The following is a 19286-nucleotide window of genomic DNA, read 5'->3' as shown; positions in this document are numbered from 1 at the left end:
GGTCTGTGCACCCCATCACCTGCCCTTCCTTATTCCCCTGCCACTTGCCCCCCACCATGCCTCCACCCCTGGCTTCTGCCCACCCCACGCCTTCACCCAAGTGCCTTGTCCCCCACTGCCTCTGCCCTCCCTATCACTTATCTTCCAGCTCCAGCTGTGGTAGGGCTCCAGCCTCGCTCCAACCTGAAGCTCAGAGGGCAAGGTTGCTCTGGCCCTGATCAGGCCATGCAGCAGCCATTGTGGTGGCAGCAGCTCCATCCCAGTACTAGAGCCCAGGTCAGACTGCTGCCACTCCTACCAGGCAGGAGCAACCATATGCTCTGTGCCCTAGGCTGAAGCCAGAGAGTAAGCAGAAGCTGCAGGTAGGCAGGCGGTAAGGAAAGAGGGTAGGAATGGGGTGGGGGAGGAACGGGGCAACAGGGCAGGCATGGGTCTGACTGACCCCAACCCCAGGTCAGGGTAAGAATCAGAGTTGAAGCCACAGCTCCTGCTACCCTCCCCTATACTTGAATCCAAGACAAGGGGGAAAAAGCTTCATCTTGGGTTCAAGTAATTATGATATTTATTCTATGAAGGGAGAAAACACAAGTTATCTGGAAATTCTCTGTAATCTGGAAATTATCACTAAACAGATAAATGTACTCCATGCTTTGGTTCCAGTAAAAAGAAAGAAGTGAAAGCTGGGTTATCTTGAGCTACCCCACACCCATAATTACCACAACCTCTCTCATACACATACACACACACAGAGTCTGAAATCTCTGTCAGTGAGGGATCACTCTGGGCCAACACTTATTACAACTCCCATGCTTTTCCTGAGTGCAAGCCAAGTCATGCTTTAAGCACTTCCCTGTACACAAAGAGGCTGCATTAGTCACTGAGAGTCACTTGCATAAATATTATTCACAAGACACTGATTATGCCAACCTGGAGGCAGCAAGTCATAACTGGGTTATACCGCTTCAGAATCCCCACAGGTGGATTCAGTACAGATAGATGCAAAGGTTTTCCAAACCCAGAAAGGCTGCACAGCATGGTTGGACTTGGAAGCCCTGCAATGTTCACGTTTACTTCATCCCTTTTGTCTGCCCAGCAGAGCGCCCAAATATCCAGGTTCTTCATAAACGTCAAGCATAATTTTTAGTGCAAAATCAATCTACGAATTCTTCCAGTTTTGTTCCCTTAATTCTGGAATTAAAAGCTCTGGTGATTTTATCCTACATGGTGCATAGGAAGATACTATTTTTATTCCAGAACTGTGCAATCCTTTTTAAAACATTGCAAGTCTTTTGCCTTCATAAAATCAGGAGGGTTCTGAGGTGGGAGTTTACCATATCAGTCACACAAAGAAAGCATTTTCTTTCATATGCCTTTGTTAAAAACAGATTTTAATTGCCTGAAATTTGAACAGCTCAGCTCCCTGAGTCGATGGTGCTTCCAGCAATTTTGGCTGCAATTATTTACTTGCCCTTTTGTAGTCTGTTCAGCACTTCTAACAACCACCAGTATGGACGAGCCACACACATGCTCACATGTAGGATTCCTTAGGCTAAATCCATGCTGACCTAGGAACCTGAAGAACCAGTTAGAGGCCTAAATCCAACATTTAAGCACCAGTAAATTCCTCAAAACCCAGTCTAAGCTGACACCTAACCTGGTAGGCACCAGCATCCCAAGTTTCTGCTGAGGGGCATGTACAAAATCATATCATTTTTCACCATCAGGCTCCTCAGAGCCCTAGCAGAATTCTGAGACTAGATGTTCTACAGCCACTTCACTTGCACTGCTGGATCCAACAGACACTTTCAGAGCCCTGGCCAGAAGACAGCCCAAGATGAGATACTAGCTCATGTGCACACACTTCAACAGCCCATCTGGCAGGCAAGAAACCTCTTTTCAAATCCCTACTTTGCCCAGTTCATAGCAGGGACTTGAATCCAAAACTCCCAAACCCCAGACATGTCCTCTAACCTCCAAGCTCCTGGGTTGTCTGGGCTGAGTCTCTCAGCCTCTGCTGCTGAAACTGCACAAAGAGCTAGACACCTCATTATCTTTGTGGACTTCAGCCCACCCATCCCCTGCGTTTTCTATCACTTCACTTGGGCACCTGTCCACTTATGTTTCTGCTTCTCTTTTTCACAAAATTTGCCCGCATATTTAAGGGAACTGTGGACACCTACCTTGGAGCTATGAATTCAACAAGGTGGCAGGGATACCTGGAAGATGGTGCAGTACCGAAGTTCCTTTGTGCATTTAGCCCATAGTGTACGTACCTAGCTGAGCCAGCAGCTTCTTCTGTTCCTGCAGAATCTCTTCCTGGGACATGGACTGTAACCTGTCTAGGTTCTCCCGGTGGATGGTCTGTGCTTCCTGCTCACTCTTGAAGCTTCTAAGACCCTCTCCAGTTATAATACAAGGTCGCTCAGTGCTCACAAAATTACCAGGTTTATCTAGAAGATCCAGAAATTGGAACTATTAGTGATGTAAATGTCTCCAGCATTATTCATTCATAGAGCCTCTCTCTTCAGTTAGGACCTCAGGAATGATTCTTTGTTCGGTTAGGCAGCCCAACCAAAAAAGAATTTTTTTTCATGTCAAATTCAACCAAACATGAAAAAATTTTGGTCTTCCATTTTGTCCCAAAGCAAAAAGCAAATCAATGAAAATGAAAGGTTAGACATGGGCACCATTCAGAAAAAAACAGGAGCTGTAGGAGATGTGGACTGAAAGTAGTGTCCTCTAACTCAATAGCCCTTTAGCAGAGGCACTTGCCTGGGACAGGATAGATCTGGGTTCATTTCTTCTGCCAAAGACAACCTGAACCCACTTAACTAACCACTGAGCTATAGGGCATCCAGGAGCGGGGTTCTTCTCAGGCCCTCATGTTAAAGCTGTTCCACACTGGATGAAGTAATTAAATATTTGTTGGGCCAACAGAATGAGAATAACTCTATAGCCTGACAGTCAGCATGCTTACCCAGGAAAACCAGGTTCCAGCACCTGCTCTATTGAATATACACAGGTTACAGAGCACACATTAAAAAGCTGGTATTAGGCACTAACAGATGCAAACCTGCTAAAGAGATGCAATTGTCTTTAAAGTTTAGGGGCTGCTGATCCAGGTACTTCCTGCTCCTAGACGGACAAGGTAAATGTGTCAAGGGACTCCATCAGATGGCTCACAGGAAACCAAGTCTCCTCTCTGACTGCCTCCACAGGATCTTTTATAAAGAAAGGGTCATTCTATTTCACCCTTGCAGCAGTACAAAATTCTCATTTTAAGTAGGCATTTAATTAGGTCCTTGGACTGGTTCATGGGCCACTCTGCAAACAACTTTCAGGGATTTAACCTTTTTCATCTGCTCCATGAAGTCTCTTAAAACATCTCCAGAAGTGCAAACTGGAATTTCAGTAAGCATTATACCTGGGACAGGCAGAAGCCCTATGACTCACCTTTCTCTGCTCTGTGTAGTGGCCCTTCCTTTACCGATCCATCCATCTGCTGCATGGCACTAGGAACTATTAATTCTGTGTGCACACGTCTCATCTCAACAGCAGGCGGAGCTGTCACAGCCTCTTCAGCAGCTCTCCTAGCTGCTATCTTCTGTGCAAAGATACTTTTCCTTCCAGATCCCAACCTCACCTAAAGGAAGAGATAAGATGCCACGTTCAACACTACTTCTTCTCCAGACTCCCCCACATTCCCATTATAGGCAATGCATATTTCAAAAAGTAAAAACCTCAAAACAGAGTTTTGGGCTGTGACATTTATGGAGAAAAGCACTGGAACTAGCCCTCCCTCTTTGGTACAAGTAAACTGGTTTTCCGTTTTATTGCTAAAAGTTAGGACAAAACGTACATGTTACTTACTGCCTAGAGAGGCCAGCAGGCTTAATTATAGGTGAATTATAGCTAACCAAAAAGCAGATACACCTAAGCATCAGTGCAAACAATAGCTCAAGCTCTCCCGCAAATCCAAAACCCTGCTTATCTGAATGTTTTGTATAAGTCAGAATAAACAGAGTTGTACTGTTCTCACCACAGGCTCCAAACAGGCTTCTTACAAGATTACCAGACTGGTGAAAAGATTTACACAGTACAAAGTGGGCGAGGGATGCTAAAATAATCCTGGCTAAATTAATGTACTGCTCATGCTAAACAGAGGCAAGGCTCTGTACTTCTAACTGATACACAAGGAATCCATGCTTGCAATGCACTGAAAATGCCCACGTCTCCTGCCTAGTGGTGGAAGAAGAGTGTCTAAAAAATGGCAGCCAGAACATTTACAACAAAACTATAAACATCTGTTTCCATTCAATGCCATATGTATAGAAACAAACGTGGTCGTTTATTGAATTTGCTCCTTTTTAACAGCCTTCTTGAAAATATGCCATCTCTTCAGATGCACCAGTTCAATCAATCATGTCATTTCCCAGGGTAATGAATCCTGCTCTCACTCAGCGTTGTTTCCTTAGCCAGCAGCTCCTGATATTGCAAACATTAGGCTGACAGAACCTGCCACACCTCTAGGTTCTCATTTTTAAATCAAGATCTAGGTCTAAATAGATCAAACCCCCAGAAAACTGCAATGAACACCAATGCAAGTGCATCCAGGACACCTCTGAGAGCAAGTGTCAGCCCCTGGGGAACTGGGTACAAACCCTACAGGTATTCAAGTCTAATTAACCTGACATGGTTCTTTTTCTGATTAGACAGCAAGACAAAACAGGCTCTTTCTTGTGGTCAGAGATAGAGAGCTGGTTTCCCTTCCACTTTCACAACAAACAGCTCCAAGGGAGCTCCCTCTTTTTCATAGATTTCATAGACATTAGGGCTGGAAGGGACCTCAGAAGATAATCGAGTCCAGCCCCCTGCCCGAAGGCAGGAAGTCAGCTGGGGTCATAGGATCTGGAGGGGAATTCAATCACATTTAATTGTAGGATATAAAGCACCTTCCTGACTCCAGTTTGGCAGGACAGCACTGTCCTGTGCTGAGGAAGAAATTCCATAGTCATGCAGTCAGTTCCCAGTCCCCAGCACATGGTAAGGCTTCACATAGCACTTAACAAGGATGGTGAGGAAGAGATAGGTTGCCAGTGGGGATGAATCTTTTGGGTAGACATGTCATGACACTCTTCCCAAATGCCACTCTGATTCCCCACCCCTGCCCAATCTATTTCCTGTCCTGTGCTCCCTCCCTGATCTGATGCTCTGCTTTCTGCTCCCTTCCCAGTCAACCACATGCCACACCCAAAGACTGCCCATGCTACTTGTGGCATCCATGTCACAGGTTGGCCAAACCTGAGTTCATTTTTTTACCTCGCTTTTTACTTCAGAGCGATGAAATGTCCTAGGAAATGGGTCTCCAGTGGGCACTGGCATGGTCACAGCTGCTGTGCTTGTGTCTCGTTCCTGAGTAAAAAGAAACACAGGGAACTAGAGAAACCACACAAACATGCACAAAAATACTTCAACTACTTAATATCTGAACATTAGGACAACAAGCCTCAGGAAAGACTCTAGCACAGGGACAACAGCCTTTAACCCCACCTCCTTTCTCGGCTTTAAAAAAAAACATACAACATAGGGCAAGAGTAAGACGCACAATGATTTTGCTGAAGACTACTGTGATGTGTTGATCATGGCTCTCCAGTATATCTGCTGAATCCTCACCATCAAAGTGGACAGAGGCATTTTTTAACTTGGTCTTCTTTGGAGGGGCTGGTGTTAAGGCTGGGGGTTCATCAGGAAAATCTAAGGCAAAAACAACAAAAACAAACTAAAGAAACCCTATGTACCGTTCCAAGCTATGCATAATCCACAGCAACTTTCTTCACAGGGGAGTTGGTATGCAAAACAAGGAATGTCATTCAGGTATTTTAATATGTCTGAACAAGATAATGATAAGGAAGATCCAGTCACTCTGGGTAACAGAAGGTATGAATCTGTGTGCTCAAGGATTTTATTAGAGGCAATAAGACTTTTTCAGAGCTGTGTAAGGACAGAAGGGCACTGAGGGAGCAAGGGAAGGACATGGGCGCTAGAGCAATGTTCACGAGATGAGGCAAGATACTGAAGGAGCTCTGTTCTTCAGGCAGCAGCACAAGCGTAGGATTATGAAGGCCAAGGTTCTATTCCCAACTCTGCTAGTGATTTCCTCTGTGACCCCGAGTATTACACCACTGACACAGAAGTGGTCTGACCCAAATGCAAGAGCCAAAATCAGAATCTACCCTGAGCCGGGGAGTAGTGGTCAGGGTTACACACCAACAGACAGAAACCCAAGACATAAAGCAAAAATCAGGAGAAAAAGCTGAAAACACACTGAAAGACAAGTGTTGAGCAGCTTGCAACCCACTGCCACAACTGGGCTTACATAGGGGATTTGCTGCCCCTGTCAACCAGCGGGATGGTGTGCAGGCATACAGAGCCTGACAAAGCTCAGCTGGCCAATCAGACCAGGCAGAGCTTCTTGTTACAGCTCCCGAACACTAAGCAAGTCAATGCCTCAGCTTCTCCATCTATAAAATGGGGATAATATTTCCCTACCCTACCAAGGGTTATGAGATTTAATCAGTGCTGTTAAGAAATCACCATGAGCTTCTTAGATTATTAAACAGTCTGTAGAATTAAACAGTCTCTATGAATCTATGGCTAGGGTCATCTGACCCCAGCATTTTTTCCTGCCTAGGCAGGGGGTCGGACTCGACAATCTGTTAAGGTCCCTTGCAACCCTAGCATCTATGAATCTATGAATTGGTATAACTGTTATTGGTACAAGCTAATGGTATTACAGAAGGGAATGAATAACAAGCTAGATGCTGGCTAGGACTGCATGCAGACCTAAACCTCAGAGGTACTGAGGAAAGGGTCTGAATAAGGGTAAAACAGCTGGTGTTATGCCAATGAGACCGCTGATGTAGTTACAATGAATACAAGCCAAAAAAATGCCTGCTGCATTGAGAATAGATATGGAGATGCTACAGATAGCAAAGGATTGTGTTTAACATCAAAGAAGGGCAGAGACCACTCCAGTGGCTATACACAAAGGCAAATGAAATCAGACAAGTCACTTAAGAGTGCTTCCCTGAAGATATACAAAAATAAATGAAGAGTTCTACTAGGAGGATATGAAAGGCTGGAGGAAAGCAGGTGGACGGTAAGGATAAGGAAGGCAGTGAAGGGATAAAGCAAGCCATGTGCTGACATACGGCAGGGTGGGGGATTATGATGCTTATCCTCAGGAAGGCATCTATAACAACAACATGATGTAACTAAGAAGGACCTTACCATCCAGCATCACCACATCCTTGCTGTCCTGCAGTGGGGGTCTCCCATCATCTCCACTCCCTGAATCCCCTCTCCTCTTGTCTGCTTTCTTCACAACCTTCGCTGCTGGGAATGCCCTGGCTGCCAGGAACTGGTTCTGGAACTGCAGCAGGTCCGCCTCAGACTCTCCAGGTTTCGGTCTTGACAACATCGTGCTTTCTTGCTCTTTCGGCCTGCCCTAAGACTCCTACATAGGAACATAAGGCTATAGGAATGAAAGAGGCCTCCTGGGACACTATGTCCAGCCCCCTGTGTTAACAGGCAACCAAAAGGATCCACAAAATCATCTGCTCTGATGCCTTTCACATATCATCTGCAAGTGCATGATAAAAAACACAAACCCCTTAACCTGCCACCGATGAGCAGCAGAGGACACAAGGGCAGTACCAATGCCTTGCCCTTGCAATGGCAGGGAATCCATTTTTAATCATCTGAGTATATATTAACCTAACAAGAGGACTGTGCCCCACGGTACACGAAGAGGCAACAAAAAATAAAAACTCACATACAGTTTTGCCAATCTGCCTTGAAGGAAAATTCCTTCTTGGCCCCAAATCTGACAAATCAGTTCAATCATGAGTACATGAACAAGATGCACATCTCCCCTACCCCGGATGCCCAAATGATTTCTAAATATGGGTAAACAGCATCAATGCACCCCAGTCAAACTCCCACCTTTAGCCATGGTCAATGTCCAATAATTCAAAGGAATATAAACAGCAGAAACCAAATAAGGCCCTGACATGGGGAGAAGTGGAGGGGAAGGGTGGAGGAAAATTCTTCCTGGCCTCAAAACAGGCAACCAGAAGCACCCCTGAAGCATGGGAGTTTACTAGACACCTCCTGCACAGAAAGGTTTCCTTTCAACCCAATCCTAGGAATAGCAAATACTTGATGCCACTTCTTGCTCTAAGAATACCCCATCCTGTGGTACTGTCCTTTCCATCAACTCTTCAAGCTCCATCATGAAGCAATTCAGGTTTCTTACCCTGACCACTCTGCTTTGAGTCTACATTCATTTGTGATCAGTTTTTATCCATCTGACCTTGCACTGGTACTTAAGTAGTACCAGTACTTCCTTCCCAACATTCACCTGACCAATGTATTCACAGAGGAATTATATCCCTTCTCACGCTCAAGTTTTGCTGTACTAAAACTAAACTCTACTAATCCCCTCCCATAAGGTAAGTTCTCCATTCTCTTAACCTTCCTAGTAGCCCTTCTTTAGACCTATTCTAGTTTAAATTAACTGATTTTTAACATCAATGATCAGTGCACTATATTCTAAATGGGGCCTACTGCCTTGTACACTGGTACTAGTACTTCCTTGCCTCTACTAAAAACACCCTGCCTAATACACACAGCTTAGTGTTGCCTCTCCCGCATCTGAATACCGCTGGTAGCTCATGGTCATTCTATGATCAAGCAGTACACTCAGGTCCAACTCTTCCTCTGTTGGCTACACTCTATGAGGCCCCATCTTATACCTCGATATCATGCACAGGGCACCTGGAACACACTCAGATTATAAAAGACTTGGATTATGGGGGGGCAGGGAGAGAAAGGGAACAAACAACTGCTTTTGACATGCTCAGCTCTCCCACATTCCTGAACATACTCCAGCACCACCAAGCCAAGGTCTCAGAAATCATCCCTGGGTGCCAATCCTCTCACCAGAAATTCAAATGAATGGTTTACCTTGACTATTTTTTTTAACCAGGCAACATGCCAAACAAGCCAACAGCTGCTCTGCCGGGGGGGGGGGGGGGAAGAAAAAAAAAAAAAATCACACCAGCAAATGTGGCCAGCCAACAGGCCTGATATTGCTCTTTCAGGATGTTAAAATACTACTTTGCATGTTGTCTTGATCATGGAAACAAGTAAGAGCATTTAGTCCAAGACGGTGCAGTTACTTCTAGCCCTACAATTGGCAAGTGATTATGAAGAAGATACAAACAAATGCAAAATCCCCAATTTGGGATCATCAAGCATTTATCTCAACACATTCCATAGCATCTTCATAGGATCCCACCATTATCCCCTCACCATTGGTAGAAGAGCCACTTGTACAGTTCCTGCAAAATGGAAAACATCCCATATCTTTGTGCCTTGTCTACTCACCATCTTGCTCACAAAGGTCACTTTCCTTACCTATTCCTCCTCACTTTGCCCCATCTCTATCATTGGCCCTCTACATGGGATTCAACTGATTCATTCTATAATCTCTTGAAACCAGCTCTGTCAGGCCTTCAGTCAGTGCAGCTGTAGTTAGGGATCTTGTGGAAGGGCTAGACATTTTTAAATCTGCAGGGCCAGATGCCCTCCACCCAAGGGTGTTGAGGGAGCTGGCAGGGGTCATTGCAGAGCCCTTGGCCTGGCTGTATGAGCATTCATGGTCATCTGGCCAGGTGCCAGGGGATTGGAAACTGGCTAATGTGGTCCCAATTTTCAAGAAAGGGAAGAAGGAGGACCCAAGTAACTATAGGCCTGTAAGCCTCACCTTGGTGCTCGGGAAGATCTTGGAGCAAATCATCAAGGAGCACATCTCTGGGGGAACTGCAGGTGAGATCATGCACAGGGGCAATCAGCATGGGTTCATCAAAGGCAGGTCCTGCCTGACCAACCTGATTGCCTTTTATGACCAAGTAACTAAATCCTTTGATGATGGTGTTGCTATGGACGTAGTCTTTCTAGACTTTAAGAAGGCCTTTGACACTGTCTCTCACCCCATCCTCATCAATAAATTAAGCAACTGTGGCACTGATGCCTACACATTTGGATGAGTAAAAAATTTGCTAATGGGGCACACCCAGAGAGTAGTGGTGGACGGGTTGTACTCAACCTGGCAAGATGTGAGCAGTGGGGTACCTCAGGGCTCAGTCCTTGGGCCCGCGCTGTTTAACATCTTCATCAGTGACTTGGACAAGGGGGTGGAAAGCACGCTGTCCAAGTTTGCTGATGACACTAAGATGTAGGGCGAGGTGGAAACACTTGAAGGGAGAGAGAGGCTGCAAACAGATTTAGACAGACTACAAAAGTGGGTAGATGACAATAGGATGGGGTTCAATGTAGATAAATGCAGGGTGCTGCACCTGGGGAGAAGGAATCCACAGCATACATACATGCTGGGGAGATCCCCTCTTGAAAGCAGAGGCAGAACGGGATCTTGGAGTCATTATTGACTCCACGATGAACATGAGCCGCCAATGCCAGACCACAGCCAGCAAGGCCAGCCATACCTCGTCATGCATCCAAAGATGCATCTTAAGCCAGTCCAGAGAGGTGATACTCCCCCTCTATGCGACTTTGGTCAGGCCGTAGTTGGAGTACTGCGTCCAGTACTGGGTGCTGCACTTCAAAAGGGATGTGGCCAGCCTGGAGAGGGTTCGGAGGAGGGCCACCCGCTTGGTGAGAGGGCAGCAGGACAGGCCCTACAAGGAGAGACTGAGGGACCTGAACCTGTTCAGCCTCAGCAAGAGGAAGCTGAGGGGGGACCTGGAGACTGCCTACAAACTCATCAGGGGAGATCAACAGCAAATACGCAGAGCCCTTTTCTCCCCAGCACCACCTGGGGTGACGAGGAACAATGGTCATAAGCTGATGGAGAATAGGTTTAAGTTGAGATCAGAAGGCAATATTTTACAGTTAGGGTGGCCAAAATCTGGAACCAACTTCCCAGAGAAGTGGTCCACACCCCTACCTTGGGCAAATTCAAGAGGAGGTTGGATGATCACCTGTCTGGGGTCTTGTTACCCAGCATTCATTCCTGTCTGTGGAATGGGGGCAGGGGGGTCAGGCTAGATGATCTGTTCAGGTCCCTCCTGACCTTAGCTACTATGGAACTATGAAACTATGAAACAGTATTTAGTTTATACTATGCACTGTCTTGTCCTTAATTCCAAAATGTTTGGGGAGACTGCATACAGGGAGGACACGAAAAGAAACAATTTAACTGACTTTGTATTTGTGATCTAATTTGGATTTGGATTACTTAGATGACCTCTGTGGAATCTATGGAAGGAAACAGACAGAGTACTCTGACAAATTCACCCAGATATAATGCCACAGATTTCAGTGCAGGGATCCAGACAGTTTCCCACTGCCTCTCATCCAAAGGCCTATATAATTGCAGTCACCATACAGTAGGGGAGTCTAAAACTCTCTCTATTCTTCTCTTCTTTATTGAAGGAGAGGGAAGAGGAGAAGAAAGCAAAAATATACAGACTCAGGTACTTCTCTTTAGGTATCCTAAAGAAGGCAGATTTTCCAGAGCTTCTAAGGACACACGGATGCCATTCGTTTCAGTGACAGCTGTACCTACTCTGACAAGGATACCCCTTTGTTTAATGCCTATCCAAGAATTGAAGGTACCTAATACCCAAGCTTGAAAATAATGGCCTTAATGCTTGTGAAAGTTACTAATTACACAACCCTAGGGGTGACTCCTCTATATATGCCAAGATCAGGTGCTGCAAAGACAGAAGCAAGGTGAAGTTCATGCTCCCCTGCCCACAGAAACTTCTCAAGGGGCAACAAGAGAGTTTCTTGGCTTCTCTACCAAGACTGACAACAGTGATTTCAATGACTGCCCACCAAGGAGAAATGACTGGGCAACTGAGAGATTACTAAGAGTGTGTGACACAATGTTAACACAGAGGAAGATTTTTATAGTATCAAAGTCCTGGAGGAGGGCGAAGAGTTGTTTTGGGGACTGTTTTTCCAGAGAAAAGGCAGCATGTTCCCCTGAGCCCAGATTCCCTCCAGCCACTCTGCAACTTTTTTAGATGCTTCTTTCTTACGTAGTTCACTGCAGAAGCACACTTCCTTGCAGTTTATTTCTGGAGCTCTCTGCCTCAGCAGGGGCTGCAATAATCACATCTCAATTGATTGGTCTCCCCTTTGATATGCATAAGCAGCATCAAACAACATCAGAAACTTAGTGCTTCATGCCCTGTCAGAAGGGTTTCAAAGCCTAAATGATGATGATGCTGGCTTTATCAGAATAAACTGATGGGTTTATAATCAGACTGGGCTGCTAATTCCCCTCTAACAAATCTCTGACCAATTCCTCCTTCCTTACCCTTCCTTCAATACAGATTTGTCCATGATGTCTACCTACTTTACACATTATTCACACCATCTGAAAATAAACAGGATGACAGAGGAGCTTTCATCATGTTGAACATTGACTGGGGTGGGAAGCCAGCAATGAGGACACTGGAGGCTAATTGTTCCAGGGATCCCGCTTACTTGAGTCCTACTTCCATCCACATTATTGCTGGGTCAAGAAACAAATATGATGCATCCAGGCTCTTCAATCTGACATGTTTGTAGTATGAATATGTCTGATTGGCAGGCAGTGTTCTCCATTATGAACATAGCCATTTACTTCTTAACTGTCTAAAGGGGTTAGTTTACAGTATAACTTGCATTGCTGTCTCAAAGAGAGGCCACATGGTCAGAAAAGGCATCCTAGCAAGCACTCTACTGCTGTGAATTTTCAAGAAGTTAAATGAATAAAGGATATCAAACAACACAAATGCACTTTTTATAGAAAACAATGATTAAATCGAGGCTTCCTGACCAGTGATTTAAATCTTAGTTTAAAACATAATTTAAATTAATTTGATTTAAATCAAATCCACTCTGCTTTGCCACATCCACACTACAAAGTGAGTAGGTAATGGGGACAGGACATGGCATAACCTTGTACCTACTGATATACTGAACAGAGACTGCCAACTTAGGATATATGCCTCCCCTTACATGTATGACTATAAGGGCTAAGTGTGGATGGATGACAGCATGGGCACCTACATGCACTAGAACACATGCAGGGGTGTGCACACCATAGCGGCAGGAGCCGCTTCCCCTTCCCGTGCCCCTGCAGATGAGCTACAGCTCCATCCCATGCCCTGCCCCAGCTGTATAGCACCTGCCCCAGGCCCTGCACCAACCCCACTCCCTCCCTCACTGCAGAGGTCTCAATCTGGCCCCCGCATGCCCCTTCCCCTCTCCCTCCCCTTCCACCACAACAGACTTACCATCCGGACACTGCTCTTCAAGCTGCCGGGCTGTGTATCGGAAATCAGATCAGTATCAGCCAATATGCCTCCTTAAAAATTGGCTATCGGTATCAGCCCCAAAAATCTCTATCAGTGCACCCCTAGTAACAAACCGTGGCTAATCTTTTCCAAGTGTAGAACCCCAGCAACCCTATCTGTTCTATTGGGATAACCAAAAGAACATGCATAGAGGTAGAGGTGCACCAATAAAAGGAAAATTTACATTATCAGCTATCGGCTTTTTTTGGCCAATGTAGCTGATAATGTTCACTGATAAACATATCTTCTGGCCAGGGCCCCTGGATGCCATGTGCATGCATGTAGTCGCACGTATGCATGTGCTAGGAATGCAGCCGGGTAGTGTGGAGAGCAGCGCCATACAGGTAAGTCTGTGGAGGGGAAAAGGTGTGGGAGAGGGGAGGGATGTTGGGGGAGGGGGAGCAGATTGAGGCCCCCAAGGTGAGGGAGGGGATGAGGCAGGGGGCACTGCCCAGCCAAGGTGGTGTATGGGACCCAGGGCCAGGGTGGGGAGAGGGACATAGCCGCAGGCAGCTTATCTATGGAATCTACCTCCCGGCACTTAAGAATGGCAGCAGGGTGCTTGAACTAAAGCTTGTCTAATGAGCTTTAGCTGAAGTGCTGTGGACATGCTTTTAACTGGAGCTGAGCTCAGTGGGGTGAGGGCAGATGTGGACTGCTCCGCTCTGCTGCCTTTGCCCTGGGAATTCTGCACTGGCTGCCCATCCCCTACCCACCTGGCAGCTCTGGGCCTGGTCTGGATCCATGCAGTGTTTGGAGCCGTAGGAATTTTGCTTCCGATTATGAGACTGGCACAGTTCAGTGCTTGTTTAAAGCACCCATCCTAGCCTTTAAACAAGCACTGAACCTTGCCAAATCTCATCACCAGAAGAAAACTTCCTATAGCCCAAAGCACACTGAAAAGAGCCAGACCAGGCCCAGACGAGAAATGTAAAACCTCCAACACATCTCCACCACACTCACAATAACTATACCTCACAACAGGACCATCACCATTCCTGGATCTTACACCTGCACCTCCAGAAATGTAATACATCTCATCCAATGCACTGAATGCCCTGATGGAAAATACGTAGGGGAAACCAAACTACAACTGTGTACCAGAATGAACACACACCAAAAATATATCAGACAAAAATACCCAATTACCTGTGGGTGCTCACTTCTCACAAGACAGCCACTCTCTCTCCAATCTCTCAGTTCTAATCCTCAAAGGGAATTTACAAAACACCTTTCATAGACATGCCTACAAACTTCCCTTCATAAATCTAACAGATACAAAAAATCATGGACTAAATATACACATTGGATTTATGGCACACCTGCTGCCATCTGATATTTACCAGCTACATTTTTCTATCACCAGTTCAATGTTCCCCCTCTTCCCCCTGCCTTCCTGTCTCATACCTGTTGGCTTCCACCCCTCTGATCCTCACTGCTAGGAATTTGTATTTTCACAGATCTGCATTTTGCATTTTGGCTTCTGTTCTACCCAAGAGAATTTACCAGCAGACTCTCAATATGTCTGAAGAAGGGTGTTCGAGCCTGAAACATTAGATTGATGGCATATTATAACCTGCCTAACATCCTATAACCTCAGGTAAGCTCTCTAACATTTTACCAGCTACATTCTATCACAAGGTCAACATCTGCCCCCCCCCACCCCCGCAATCTGTCTCACACCTATTGTCCCCCCCCATGGCCTCTGATCATCACTGCCACGCATTTGCATTTTCACTGGCCTGAATTTTGCATATTGGCTTCTATTTGATCCACAAAACAACAGCAGACTTTCCCTATGCCTGAAGAAGGGTGTTTGTACCTGAAAGCTTGCAAAGAACAATTTTTCCAACTATTTTGTTGGTCTGGTAAAAGGATATCACATTTACCCAAAGAACCTTGAGTGCAGTTTTGCTAACTCAAGCCATTCTATGTTAGAGTTTGGGGAAAGAAAAAAAATTAGAGGTGTACAGATACATTCATCCAATATCAGATTGGCACTGATATACAGAAATTTGTCTGCATCGGAAATGGGCTTGATATGGTCGACAATTTGGCTGATCAATGGCCCATGCATGCACAGCCACAGCGCAGCACGTAAACAGCGAGAAGCACAGCCCCGCAGCTTGAAGAGCAGTGTCCAGCTGGTAAGCATGTTGTGGTGGAAAGGGACAGGGAAGGGAAGGGGCGTAAGGGGGGCTTATTAAGGCTGCCCGCAGTGAGGGAGTGGGGCTGGGAGAAGCTAAGACAGGATAGAGCCACAGGCCTGCATGACAGAGCCGTGGCTCATCCAGTGAGGGGGGGCAGCTCCTGCCGCTGCATGCTGTTCATCCAGCGCCTCGTCCAGCGCTCACCTATTCATCCCGCAGCTCCTGCCACCATTCCCGCCACTCGTCCGGGAGGGCATGGGAGGAAGGCATGTGCCCCTGGATCTGCACAGGGCAGGACTGGGGCCATTCCAGGCTGCACTCATGGTGGGCACTGGCGGCACTGGGAGCAGGGAAGGGGGGCTGCAGCTACCCCAAAATTCACTGTAGCCCCCCCATAGGCCCACTCCCAGTGCCGCCCGCCCCCAGCACAGCCCAGCACAGGCCTGGCCCCACCTACCCCACACAGATCAGGGGGCAAATGCTCCTGCCTCCCACCCTTCCAGATGAGCAGAAGGAACTGCCGGATGACCACGTGAGTGGCAGACAAGCCGCCAGATGAACAGCTCCCAGACAAACAGTGTGCAGTGGCGAGAGCCGTCCCACCCGTCCTCCCGGATGAGCCACAGGTTCATCCTGCGCCCGCCCTGCCCAGGCAGCACTTGCCCCAGCCCCACTCCCTCCCTCACCATGGAGAGCCATGATCTGCCCCCACATGCCCTTTCCCTCCCCCATCCCCTTCCACCCACAACAGATTTACCAGCTGGATGCAACTGTATTGGAACTTGGATCGTTATCAGCTGATAGGCCTCCTTAATAATCAGCTTTTGGTATGGGCCCCAAAAACCTCTATCGATGCATCCCAAATAAAAATATATTTACAATAAAGGCATGCAAGTGTCTCTTGGCAAGAAAGATGAATTATTACCACAATGAGCTAACTGGACTCTTAACGCACCTCAAGACCCATCAATGAGCCAAGGCTGAGATCCTCCTCCAATTGAGGGACTGCTGACAATAGGTTGGAGTGCTGTAGCTGTTACAGCCCATACCATGAATATCAATATGTAAGAACCAATGTGCTTTCCTCTTGGTGATTCAGCTTAATCAACGATCACTTCCAAAACCCACACTGGTGGTTTTGAGAGGCGAGGTGTTTTTATGTGGTAACTTTTATTGGACCAACTGCGCTGTTGAGAGAGACACTGGACAAGCTTTTTTGAGATACACTGCAAAAAGTGTGACCTAAAGGGCATTTTGTGCTTTTCCAACACCCCTCCCAATGATACAACAGGTCCACTAAAAGAAATCTCCAAAAGACCCTCTCACTTCTCAGACCCACAGGCAGGTGTTTGGGAAGCGACTGTGGATTAAACACTGCGGCAGGGAGGAAAGCAGGCAGCTGCCTTCAGAGTGACACAGCAAGGCTTAGGGCAATCGCTGCAGCTGATGCTGCAGCTACCGCAGCTCTTCTTTAAAAAACAAACGGGCAAGTGCTTCATGATGTGGTCAAGGCCCCTGCCAGGCAACACGTATACCATGCAAGGCACTCCTCGTGCAAGAAGTTTGGCCCGACCCCCCCCCCCGTGCAAAATAATTATCACGCCACAAGGCCCAGACAGACACGTGCAACATCTGGAGAGCTGGTTTCCCTCCAGCTTCCCCATGGACGGGAGGCGGGACCCGGCACCGAGGGCACAGAGCAGCCCCCTTGGCAGCTCGCCCGCCCGCCCTCTCCGCGGCCAGAGCCGCACGGGCGGCCCCGCGAGCTGCACCGGCCTCTGCAGCGAAAGCCTTCCTCTGCACCCCGCTCCCAGCCCTAGCCCGAGGCAGCGCCGCGCCTGCTAACGGCTGCCGCCTCCCGCCCCGCGGGCGGACAGGGTGGAGCCAGCCCGGCTCTGGCAGCAGCCACGAGCCGCCCCGACGCCTCACCTGCGCGCCGCCTCCACCGCTGGTACCGCGCTTCCGTCAGCTCACGTGGAAACCGCTTCCGCCCACAGAACACGTCACTTCCGCCCACTCGTCGGCGCCACGCCCCTTCTGTGTCCCCGTTTTGGAACGCCGCGGAAGAGAGCAAGGGGTGGGGCGCGGGCCGTGGGGTGAGACCCCTTGCGTGCTCCAGCCGGCCGGGGGCAGGTTGCAGCCCACGTGTAGGCCGCTGACGCGCTGGTGCTTCACCCAAGCACAACGGATCTTTGCAAACCTTGAACCCAAGGCAACTGAACCTGCAGCTCCTCCCCTGCAAAGGACAATTGTCTGACTGCTCCGGGAGGGACTGACTGTCTTGCTCCCTGGGCTGGATTGGCTGGGGGCAAGTGGCAAGACTAGGATAAAATCCTTCCAGACCCACTCCTGGAGCCGATCTGCCGCCTTGGCGCCTTGTCTACTTGCCTACTAGGGAGCTCACCTAAGCTGCTGCTTCGGGTGCTGGAGCATGAATTCAGGGAGAGAGGGAGCTCATCCCAGATGTGTGAGCATCGGTGGTTCAGTGGTAGAATTCCTGTATTGCCATGCAGGAGACCTGGCTTCAGTTCTCCCAGTCACTGCAGATACTCCAGGTGATTTGTTGGTGTACCTTCACAGCCTAAGGTAGTCATTAATAAAGATGCTCACTTCAAAATCTTTTGTTTCTTGACTTCAAAAAAAATCAGGTTTTTAAATGGAAACATGACAGAATGGGTCAGTGTATTTTTCCCCCTCTATTCAGCGTTGGTGAGACCACAGCTGGAGTATTGTGTTATGCACTGGTGAGACCACAGCTGGAGTACTGTGTCCATTTCTAGGCACCACACTTCAGGAAGGATGTGGATAAACTCAAAAGGGTGCAGAGACGAGCCACCCCTATAAGGAGAGACTCCAGGAACTGGATTTGTTCAGTCTGAGCAAGAGAAGACTGAGCGGTGACTTGATAGCTGCCTACAAGTATGTCAAGGGTGAACACACCAAGACCTAGAGGAGCAACTTTTCAGAAAGGCACCTTCAGGGAGGACAAAGACCAATGGGCACAAGGAAAGGAAAGATTTAAGTTGGACATTAGGAAAAACTTTTTTCCATAAGGGTTTCTAGAATCTGGAACACACTTCCAACAGGGGTGGTGAAGTCACCATTCTTGGAGGTGTACAAGAGGAGGCTGAATAAGCACCTTGTTGAACTCATTTGAGCCCAATAACCTCCTGGGCTGGATGATCTTACATGTCCCTTCCAGTCCTTTGACTCTCTGATTCTATGAGAATGATGTTGGGTGCATCAAAACGATGAAGCCCCAGGAGCTGGCAAAAGAGCCAAGAGGAAGGTCCCACTTCTATATAGAAAATCATAGGGGTGGGGGTTACGAGCCAGTGGTCCAAAGGGAGGGAACAGGTAAAAGATAAAAGAACATCAACAATGGTGGTAACATACACTTAGTACCTTAATTTCTCCCCCAGGGCCAGGCACAGGCATAGGCGAACTGGGCAGCCTCCTGGGGCCCAGACAGAAAGGGGGCCCGAAAACAGTAATTTTAATTATTATTATCATTATCTCTGGCGAAGGGCTGCCCTGGGGCACCAAGAGTCTAGGTACGGTGCTGTTCTCCCCCTGCCCCCACACACCTCCCAAGGTGCCCCCAAACAAGCCTTTAGTCCCAGAGTGCTCAAACAGCAGCCTGCAGCTGCCCACAAGTCTGAGTCCAGCTCCTTCCGTCCCCACAGTCCTTGCTGCTGAAGTC

General features: G+C 47.6%; 1 protein-coding gene across 3 annotated transcripts in view; it reads right to left on the bottom strand.

The window, feature by feature from the left end:
- Window positions 1-17607, bottom strand: part of RPAP1 (RNA polymerase II associated protein 1) — a 168682-nt gene extending 151075 nt beyond the window's left edge. For all 3 annotated transcript variants that reach the window (XM_059722972.1, XM_006265379.4, XM_059722973.1), the window contains exons 1-6: window positions 17513-17607; window positions 7291-7516; window positions 5606-5754; window positions 5320-5412; window positions 3454-3643; window positions 2274-2450 (exon numbers count right to left, since the gene is read on the bottom strand). In XM_059722972.1, the coding sequence (XP_059578955.1) occupies window positions 2274-2450; window positions 3454-3643; window positions 5320-5412; window positions 5606-5754; window positions 7291-7480 (799 nt within the window). In that variant the 5' untranslated portion in view covers window positions 7481-7516; window positions 17513-17607. The remainder of the gene's footprint in view (window positions 1-2273; window positions 2451-3453; window positions 3644-5319; window positions 5413-5605; window positions 5755-7290; window positions 7517-17512) is intronic.
- Window positions 17608-19286: the final 1679 nt, after the last annotated feature.

Source organism: Alligator mississippiensis, chromosome 2 (genome assembly GCF_030867095.1).
Source record: "Alligator mississippiensis isolate rAllMis1 chromosome 2, rAllMis1, whole genome shotgun sequence".
In the NCBI taxonomy this organism is placed as follows: Eukaryota; Metazoa; Chordata; order Crocodylia; family Alligatoridae; genus Alligator; species Alligator mississippiensis.
The sequence above is the reverse complement of the archived record's forward strand: the minus strand, read 5'-3'. Positions and strand labels throughout refer to the sequence as shown.